The 10,760-nt window shown below is 42.8% G+C and overlaps 1 protein-coding gene across 1 annotated transcript in view; it reads left to right on the top strand.

The window, feature by feature from the left end:
• Positions 1–6,415: 6,415 nt before the first annotated feature.
• HMGA2 (high mobility group AT-hook 2) overlaps positions 6,416–10,760 on the top strand; it is a 161,335-nt gene continuing 156,990 nt past the window's right edge. The window contains exons 1-2 of the mRNA XM_073331445.1: positions 6,416–6,537; positions 8,991–9,077. Coding sequence (XP_073187546.1) covers positions 6,421–6,537; positions 8,991–9,077 — 204 coding nt within the window. The 5' untranslated portion in view covers positions 6,416–6,420. The remainder of the gene's footprint in view (positions 6,538–8,990; positions 9,078–10,760) is intronic.

Here is a 10,760-nt window from a genome sequence, read left to right as displayed (position 1 = left end):
CACATCATTGACTCTTATTCAATTTGTGATCCACCATAACGCCCAGATTTTTTTCAGCAGTTTTATTACCCAGCCAATTATTCCCTGTTTTGTAGTTGTGCATCTGATTTTTCCTTCCTAAGTGATATACTTTCACTTCTCTTTATTGAATTTCATCTTATTGGTTTCAGAGCAATTCTCCAATTTGTTATGGTCGTTTTGAATTCTGATCCTGTCTTCCAAAGTGCTTGTAACCCCTCCCAGCTTGGTGTCATCTGTAAATTTTATAAGCATACTCTCCATTCCATTATCCAAGTCATTAATGAAAATATTGAACTAGGACTGACTCTTCCAGGATCCCACTAGATATGTTCTCCCAGTTTGACTGTGAACCATTGATAACTACTCTTTGAGTAGTCTTTCAACCAGTATTGCAACTACCTTATAGTAATTTCATCTCGGCCACATTTCTCTAGTTTGCTTATGAGCATGTAATGTGGGACTGTGCCAAAACCCTCACTAAAATCAAGATATATCACGCCTACTGCTTCCCCCCCAATCACTAAGCCAGTAACCCTGTCAAGGAAGAATGGTTCGGCATGATTTGTTCTTGATAAATCCATGTCGGCTATTCCTTATACCCCTGTTATCCTTTAGATGTTTACAAACTGATTGTTTATTAATTTGCTCCAGTATCTTTCCTGGTATCAAAGTTAGGCTGACTGGTATATAATTTCCTGAGTTCCCTTTGTTCCTCGTTTTAAAGATGGCTACTATATTTTCCCTTCTCCAGTCCTCTGGGACCACACTTGTCCTCCATGAGTTCCCCAAGATAATTGCTAATGGTTCCGAGATTGCTTCAGCTAATTCCTTAAGTATCCTGGGATGAATTTCATCAGGCCCTGATGACTTGACTACATCTAAGTAATCTAAATATTCTTTAACCTCTTCTTTCCCTATTTTGGCTTGCACTCCTTTGTCCTTGTTGTTAATATTAATCGTGTTGAGTATCTGGTCACTATTAACCTTTTTAGTGAAGACTGAAGCAAAAAGGCATTAAACACCTCAGTCTTCATGTCAGTCATTAGCTCTCCTTCCCTGCTAAGTAGAGGATCTACTTTTTCCTTCATCTTTCTCTTGAACTTAATGTAATTAAATAACCTCTTCTTATTGCCTTTTATGCCCCTTGCTAAATGTAACTCATTTTGTGCATTTACCTTTCTGATTTTGTCCCTTTTATACTTGTGCTAGTCTTTTGTGCTCCTCCTTAGCAATTTGTCCATGTATTTCTACTTTTTGTAGTATTACTTTTTGATTTTCAGGTCATTAAAGATCTCTGGATGGGAGTCATGTTGGCTTCTTACTCTTCTTCCTATCTTTCTTTTGCATCTCGTGTTGTGTAATATCTCAGCAATTCAGAGCATCTGAGACCCTGGCTAACACAGGTGGGAGTTACTGGCAGTGTGTACTCAGAGAAGGGCTCTTATGTATGGGACTTGTGTGTCCCCATGGTTTAACACAGCATGAGACTGTTGACGTCAGGACATAGTTCAAATTCTGTCTGTTTTCCCAGGCTTTTGAGAAAGGGGAGGACTGAAAAAATGAGTCAGGGAAATTATTTTAAAAATGTATAATCTTACATAAATTTTAACCTATAATTTATAATGAAGACTGGAGGTCTTTTTAAAAATGTGCCCTGGCTCAACCAGAAGTATGGGGCTTGAAACTGGGTGAAATTCTATGGTATTATGGGAGAAGTCAGACTAGATGATCTAATCATCCCTTCTGGCTTTAAAATCTATGATTTTTACTGAGACTGAATAACTAAACATGTAAGCAGGAGTTAAGTAATGTATTTAATCAAATATGTCAATGTTTTAAATGTTACATAATCCAGGATATATGGCACATTTAATACAAATCTAAGTATTTAAATAATACATCTCTAATTCTTCTCTTCCTAATGATAAGATTGTAAACTCTTTGGGCAGAGACCATGCATTCTTTTATGAGTGTAAAATACTTATCTCATGATGGCTGCTACCGGAGTCAAATAATAATAATAATTAATTCTTGGGATCATGATCTTTGTTGATAGACTAATGCTTAAAGCTAAGCCAAAACCTTATGCAGTGTTCCCTGGAGGAAAGTAGAGTATTCAAGTCAGGCCATCATCGTTCTTCTTTATGGCTGCTCCATTTAATGAACACAATATCAAATTCAGGGATACAGGGTCTAAGTGGAACAATGATCCTTACTTGACACGATTGGTTAGCTGTTAAAAGGAATGGGTGCCTAGATATCTCCACTGACCACTAGGGTGGAAAACCAGGGACTACATGGCTACTTGGGAACTTGTTCAGCAGTAAGATTAGTGGGAAAGTGCATAAGAAAGTTGTGTAGGAGTATGTAGGCCCATTTAAGGGCCAGGGTGGAACTCATAAATAGAACAGCCTGGGGATAATGCAGAAGACTCCCCACTCTGTTCTAGTGGCCTGTTTAAACAGGAAGCAGAAGCTGAACAGGGTGGGAGGAGAATGGAAGCTGAACAGCCTGCAAAAGGGTGGTGAGATCTCTCCATCTCTAGAAGGCTAGCCTGACGAGGCACAGAGACTTTGTTTGGGAGCTCTAAACCCAGGTCCTGAGGTAATGGTCCGTGAACTGTTATTTCCAAGTGCTCCTTCCATTAAAGAAGACATACTTATTTTGACTAGTTTGTTTTGGCTTATTATTAATCTGATCTGTGCAAGATAATTTATTGGTGCCAAGCTGGGGGAAAGAAAGGTGAGGATCACCTTCAATGCCACTCCTGGGCACAGGGGAATGCATAGAATGGCCTGCCTGTTACAAGTATCTTCAGCCAGGGTGGGCAGACAGCATTTGTTCCTCATACTATTGTGTCCTTTGAGAAATATTTGCTCACCTTTTGATTACAGTTTGATGCAAACATATCTGCTTATAAGCAGTTGCCTCAAAAACTTTGCAGCTTGAAATCCATTCTGTGTACTATATGTCCTCTCTGCTTCTGTGTTCAGGTATCGTGGATATGAGAGGCTTGAATTAAAACTAAGCTGTTTGATTAGTCAGAGGCAGATTTCTATTATAAATCCTTCTTTCTTTGGTCCATCAAGAATACCATGTTGATTCAAGTTGTAGCAATTTTCAGGGGATGAAGAAATACACTCAGCTACAGATGAATGATGAACTCATGGCCCTTTATATCTCAGATGGTAACACTTATTTGTTTTCTGTTGTTATTGTTATTCGTTTGTATTGCCCAACCAGGATTAAAATTCTATCATGCTATGTACAGTACGAACACCAGTACAGAAAATGACAGCCCCTGCCCTGAACAGCTTTCAAAGTAAGACAATTCTAGACAGTTGTCTGATGTGAATGTTCTCTGATTATGGGATTACATTAATACCTTTGAATCATAGCATTGTCACCAGAACTGTTAAGAACTTGGTGAAGACACACATGACTATTAATAGCCCATATGGGATGAATCAATAAGAACAGTGGTTTTGGAGATAAAAGATCACAGGAATCTTATGTACCATTGTCTTACAGAGACATCAACAAGATGAATGGATGTTATAAAAATTATTTACTGCTCCACCTGAAACTATTGATTTTTATGATCTTTGTTTGAAATCTTGCTCTTTCATGCAACAGTTAAATCTTTTAATGTACTGGATGGACTTGGAGATCTTCAGATTTCTAGAGCCCTGTGTGGATACAAAATTTGTGTCCTCATCCAAACTGCGATCCGCAAACATGGTCCCTGGATATAAAGCAGATATCCACAGATTTCCAGGGCTCTAGATATAACATTTGGATCCGCATCCATGGTCCCCGGATATCCAGAGATTTACAGGGCTCTACAGATTTCTTCACAATGTTCAAAGTGGCTTTATGTCTGTAGGATTCTTGTGATAGTCCATCTGTAAAATCTCAGGGCTATCTCTATCTTCATGGCTAGTTGCTTTGTGAGCTCTGTTTCATCGCTGCTTGGCCCCATTGTCCCTGCTGACTGTAGCTTATTTGAGGGGAAAGAGGCAGTCCTGGAGGCAGCTACATCTTAGCCTATTGAGAGCTTTGAAGATAATGACCAAGACCCTGAAGTGGATATGGAATTAGTTGAGGGGTGACAGTAGCCTATGAAGCACTAGTGTGATGCTCCCAGTGTCCTGTTTAGGGAGATAGAAGCCTTCATGAAGCCTTCACAATCAGCTCTATGTAGAGTGAGTCCACCCTTGCCAAGATAAAGGCATGAATAACTGTGGCTAGGTCTGCATCTGAGAGGAAAGAATGGCAGAAGATGGGAGAAGACACTTCGGGATGCTAGCTGATGAGTTTGGTAAGATTTTTAAGCTGTGCACCTCCTAGACAGTTGGAGGACACACCTTTTGACAAAGGGCTTCAATCAGTCCCTTAAAGTGTTCCTCTTTCCCATCAGTATCAACTCCACCCAATCAAGTTTCATTTTGAGCCAGCTGCACCTCATCCAGGAACTGTTTTTTCTTTCAGAGTCTAGTAGAGATGACAGATTTCAGAGTAGTAGCCGTGTTAGTCTGTATCCGCAAAAAGAAAAGGAGGATAAATTTGTTAGTCTCTAAGATGCCACAAGTCCTCCTTTTTTTAGTAGAGAAGAGTAACTGCATTGTCTCTTTCTTAGCAAGTGCAGCTGTAATATTGAGAATTTAGTTAGACATATAGGAGGGAAGGCAGCACCAAAAGGTCAGGACTGTTGCATGTGAGAGGTCTTGTGGAAAAGTGAACCTGGTGAGCCAGCACTTACTGGTTAATTGTACAGAAGGCTCATGAGAGGTCTAGAAGTACTAGTGTTTGCCCTTTTCCATGGGTATAAGGAGATTATCTATCAATGCAACTAGTGCATCTCTGTGCCATATCTTGTTGTAGACATCTTACTTTTCCTTCTCTGTGTATAAATAAAGTCTGCTGCTGTTTCCACGGCATGCATCCCATGAAGTGAGCTGTAGCTCACGAAAGTTCATGCTCAAATAAATTGGTTAGTCTCTAAGGTGCCACAAGTACTCCTTTTCTTTTTGCATCAGAAATGTCACTTATGAATCAGATGCTATTTGCAGGATTCGTACCTTATTGTATGTCTTATACCCCTCACTTGGAGCCTTTGTGTGGAGGTTTGGAGGTTGAAGTGAATGGGGCAGGACAAAGTAAGTCACTGGAGGAAGCAAACAAGTAGCTATTAGAAAGGTTGGTTGACAAACCTTTATGCCTGACAAGCCTAGCAGAGGAGCTGAGGTGCATTTGTACAGCTGCCCAAATTTGGCTAGTTCAGGTTTGAGAGAGAGGACCAGTGGTGCGGGGACACTTTTTATAGTGGGGGTGCTGAAGATGAACACCATATATGTGGGTTATTACTACGTCAACCCCGACGTGCCGGCAGCATCCCCAGCACCCCTAGTTCCAGCGCCTATGGCAGAGGACTGGGGGCAGTGGGAATCCCCGGTCTGTCCCTTTAAACCTGCAGCAGCAAGTTGGGCATGAACGGTGCTGGACACGTGAGTTGGTCTCCCTGTGCTCTAGCCTGCCTCTGCTTCCAATGCTGCTGTATTTCTAATGTTGTATCTGGCCCCGGTCCAGCCCCCGATCCTAGGGTTTTCGCCCTGCCTCCTACTCCTCCTCGATTTTTTTTTCACACAGCCCCCTCCTATTTTTTCCACCCACGGGCAAAGGTGTTTTTGTTTTTACTCATCCCAGTTTAATCCGTGGGCAGGACTCGCCTAATAATATTTCTAGCCCCAGCAGCTCACATCACACACACGACCACAGCTCTCGCTCGCTCGCTCTCCCTCTCTTTTTGTTTAAATGATCGCTCTTTCTCTGCCGCTCCCCAGCCCCCCATCTCCACAGTGTGCATGACTCCTGGCCGGAGGGCCGAGTCCCCCGTGCCTTTCCAATGTGTCTCCTCTTACTGGGTCCTGAGCCGGTCCCCGGGCGATAGCCACCGCTTGCTTCCCATTTTTGCAAGAAGATATTTCCCTCCCTCCCCCCCCCCACTTGGTTTGCTCCTGCTCTGCTTGCCGCGGTCCCCCCTCCTGGCATTTGTAGGGCTGCAATTCACCCTCTCTCCCTCCTTCCCCACCCCCCCTCTTGCACTGCTGCGCGTTACTAGCGATCCCTGTTCCCAAAGCGTACGGGAGAGAAGAGAGGAGAGTCCCCCCCCGCGCCGCCGCCGCCGCCACCACCACCACCACCGCTACCACCATCACCTCCTCCTCCTCCCCTTCTCTCCTTTTTGGCAGCACCAGGACGTCCGGTGTGTGGTGGTGGCAGCGGGCGGCGAGCGCTCGGGTTGAACCCCCCCCCCCCCGCCCGCCCCCCTTAGCTCTCAAGGTGCTCGGAGCGATTGTTCCCGGCTGAGCAGCAGCGGCGGCGGCGGCGGGCGGCAGGATGAGCACGCGAGGGGAAGGAGCCGGCCAGCCTTCCACTTCCACCGCTGCCCAGGAGCAACCTGCAGCCACAGCGCCTCAGAAGAGAGGACGGGGCAGACCCAGGAAGCAGCCACAAGTCAGTACCCGCTCCCTGCACGGAGCGCGCGCGCGAGAGGAGACGAGCGTGGCCAGGGACGGGCTCCCGCTGCCACTGGAGTCCCGGGGACCGGGCCGGGCGGCGGGGGTGAGGGGCGGCGGCGGGTCGGGGGGGGGGGCTTTGTTGCGCGCCCTTCCCGGCTGAGCGGCCCGCCGGCGGGGGAAAAGGCGCAGCGGCGGCCGGCGGCGCGGGGTGGGCTGCCGGGCGGAGGCGCCGGCTATTGTGCGCGGCGCGCTGCTGGCGGCGGCGGCGGGGGCAGCGCTGTGCAATGGAAATGTGCGGCGCGGAGCCGGCCAACCAGCGCGCGCTGGGTCATCCCCGAGCCGAGTTTGAAATTGCGAGAGGGCGAAGGGACCGAGCTGCGCTGGCGCCCGCCTCTCGGAGCCTTTGCAAGCTCCGGGGCTGTGGGGGGCCGGGTCCCACCGCCGGCTGCTGCCGCCTCCGAGCTTGACCAGCCCAGCCCCTAGATCGTGGGGCTGGGGGGTGCGGCTGCAAAGTCGCTTGGCTTTTGGTCCCCCCACCCCACCCCCCCCTTCGTGTGCACGAAGGTGCCCCCCACTCCCGGCGGCGAGGGGGGAGGCTGCTGGAGGGGGCAGCGCCGCAGTCACAACACCTTTTGCATTTCCGGAGCCCTTTGCCAGGCAGGTCGATCTTCCACCTCCCGGGGGGGCTGTTCCGGGTTCTGGCTGCGGGCGGGGAGAGCCAGCGCTCCCCCCCCCCTCGCCTTGCACCCCTGGTCAGTTTCAGGGACTCCAAAAAGGGCCCCTCTTCACTTGCAGGACCCGACTGGGGTTGAAGCTTGCTCGACTTGTCCCCCCCCCCCCCCCTTCATTTCCTGCAGTGACATTGCCACTCTGCTTCCCCGAGTCCGGCTCTTTTCACCCCCTCTGAAGCGATGTATGCTGCGGGGATTTTGCCTGCGGATGCAACCAATTAAGCTTGCAGCTTTGCAGAGGCAGCACGGGGAAGCACCGAGCTGGAGGTTTTGTTTGCCATAATTCGCAGGCTTCGGAAGTACCGATTGGAAGTGTGTGGGGATTTCTAGTGAGCTCATTTAAACTGACTTCCGCGGGCTTTAAACATATTTACTCCATTCGTTAGTATCCCACCGCTTCCTTCAAAGCATGTCAGATGATTAGAAAATATTATGGGAGCTCTGAGGTGCAGAACATCCTCGAAAGCATTCCCCTAAACTGGGGGATATGCAGCTGCTCCTGCCCCTCCAGTGTGCTCCTGAAAAATGCACAGAAAATACTTATGGAAAATCACAAAACTGGAGCCCCACGTTTTCCCGCTCTGCCCTGTGACACTTATTCAGCTTTGCGATCTCAGCTTTATCCCCACAAACTCACTTTACACCTGGCTCCGACAACGTGGTCTTGCAACAAAACCAACCAGTAGCATTGGCTCTGCAAGTTTTGAGCATGGCTTTTTTTTTAGCATTTGAATGGCTCGGAGAGAAAGAAAACTGCATCTCCTAAAACGTGTTCGATCCAGATGTGCACCATGTCTCTGTGGCTTGCAACTGAGAATCGTATCATTTAATCTCCTTTCCAGACTATCTAAATGTACCAGGGAATTTAAAATCTAAAGGGTTTTAGGATGGTTTAAGTTAACATACTGCATTTAATTAATTTTACCACATCCTGTAATCTGAATGAAATGTTCAATATTTAGAACTAGAAGAGTTTTATAGTATTTATGATTCACTGAATAAATATTTGGAATCCGAACTATTAGTCATTCATATCCATTTTAATGACTAGTTAATTTACTATCAAACACAGGGACCAGTTAAGAAAATTTCTAAAATAATCACTGTTCTTGTATAGATGTGTTAAACTTTTTTGTTACAGATATTTTATTTCCAAAAATATATATTGCATGCCAAAAATCTGTTGTAAAGAAATCTTTACATTTACATTTTAACAAAAGACAATTAAGTTTGGACAAATGCAAACTTCATAATAACAAAGGCAAATAAAAAAAATCTATTTGTGCCCTTAAGAGAAAACTGCAGATTACTTCCCAGTTTTTCAGTATTGAGCTTTTCCAAAAAATGTTTGTGATAGAAACTACATACCATAGTTGTATACTCTTATGATGAAACGTAAATGAAATGAGTAATTAATTTTGAAAAACCATCTTTCCACAAAATTCAGTCACCATCCCTGTTAACAATTTGTGTTTTCTGGTATGTTTTACAGTTGTTAGAATATGCAAATTTTCATTATGTTCTTACATAATTACAATTTAAATGAAGTCTCCATTTAATATGCAAACTAGAGTTCTCTACTTCATTTTAAACTTTGTATCATTCATTTACACTTCATGTTTTTAGGTAGCTCTTCAGTTGTTGTTTATACTTAAGGTCTATTTGGGTAGTGTCTTGTGGAGATTCTTGCTACAATAGCATGTTTTCCTGTGTTTAGGAACCAGCTGGAGAACCATCTCCTAAAAGACCAAGAGGAAGACCAAGAGGAAGCAAAAACAAGAGTCCCTCTAAAGCAGCTCAGAAGGTGAGATTATGAGAGAGAGAGAGAGAGAGAGAGAGAGAGTTCTTAACAATTACTGTTAGTTTCATCAGTTACTTTCCAAATTATTCCAGTCATTCAGCCTTTGAACTGTAGAGTTTGAACCATTTTTAATAATGGAGGCCACATATTTTCCGCATTTTACCTTTGTAAGATCAGAGTTAACATTTGCTGCAGAAAGACCCTAACACAGAACATATGAGGTCAATTTAGTTTTTGTACAGTGCATACAATATGAAATAATATGACATATTTGAGATATTGATTGAGATCTTCTGCAGCTAGCATTGTGGTCTAGAAAGAAAATCAATATTATTAATTATTATTATTATTATTAATATTATTTTCCAGTTTAAGATTTAAAAAGTCTTCTGTGCATAAAAATGAAAATTCATTTCCTGTACATTTATTTACATTACTACTTCAAACCAAATCTGTCTATTAAAGCTAAGTGCTTTGTCAAACATATGGTAATTAGAAGTAAATCCAATTATGTGTTGATAGAAATATTTCTTGAAATTTACAATTTTAAAATGTGATGGTAAAGTAAACTGCGAGTTACAGTAACAGTCTGCTATGTATTGTTTAGTAATCACTTTCAAAGAGGCTGTTTCTTGAAGCAATATTGGTCTTTTGAACCACTCCTACAATTTGGTGTTGCTAGCAGATACATACCATAGGGGTTCTGAATAGTTTAGCAATTGGACAGACCAGTCCAATGAAGACAATCCTTTTAGTTCATTGATTTTAAATTGCAAGTTCAACCTGAAAAACTAGCTTAATTTAAATTTGCCAATGCTGTGCATTATAAAATCTTGCTAACAAGGCTAATAATACATTTATATGTGACATTTTTTTGGTGAACATAAGAAGTAAATGGAAGTATGTAGTTTTGAAAATAAGTACAGGAGTGATGGTTCTGTGGAGGGTTCCACAGCAGTTAGCACTAATTTACGGGTACTAAGTTGAAAACAAAAGCTTACGAAATCTGGGAGTGAACTGTGGTGCTTAAGTGTATCAGTGTCATTTACTCTTTAGTAGTTATGTGGTAAAATGTGTTTTGGAAGATGGCTGTTGGCTCATCTAATTATGGTTAATTTTAAAATGTGGTTTACTTTGTGCCTGAGGGCACTGACCATGTTAAGTTTGATAGTTTTCAGTGTTATAAATTACCATAGCAACTAGTGATAAATATTAAGTTCTTTCATGTCTGTTTTAAATGTTTTGAACATTAGCTGAAGGAACATTTTTCTATAGTGTTTGAATTTCCAATTGTTTTTTAGTGTCTGAGCTGGGAAAAAACAGTATATTTAATCAATAAATGTATAAGTTGGTAAAAATTGTACTTTTTTGGTTAGATATTTAAAATGTACAAAAACCGCTTTGCTACTCTAATAAGTGTAGGTATTTAGGTTTTTTTCTTTTTATAGTTAAAAATGTACATCAGATTCAGTATTAAACAGTTTAAATTTAATTCTTCAAAAGAAAGAAAACAAATTTTTATTAGTTTGGAAAATTGAAATTTGAGATTAAATGTTTTGAATATTACTGTTGGAAGAGTAGACATTACTGTGTGTAATATTTCTAGCAAGAATAAAATTTTAAATTAATTCTTCATGGAATTTATATATTTATATATTTAAAAGATATTTCTAGTAGAAATATTAA

The sequence above is a fragment of the Lepidochelys kempii genome, chromosome 1 (genome assembly GCF_965140285.1).
Source record: "Lepidochelys kempii isolate rLepKem1 chromosome 1, rLepKem1.hap1, whole genome shotgun sequence".
NCBI classification, from domain to species: Eukaryota; Metazoa; Chordata; order Testudines; family Cheloniidae; genus Lepidochelys; species Lepidochelys kempii.
The sequence above is the reverse complement of the archived record's forward strand: the minus strand, read 5'-3'. Positions and strand labels throughout refer to the sequence as shown.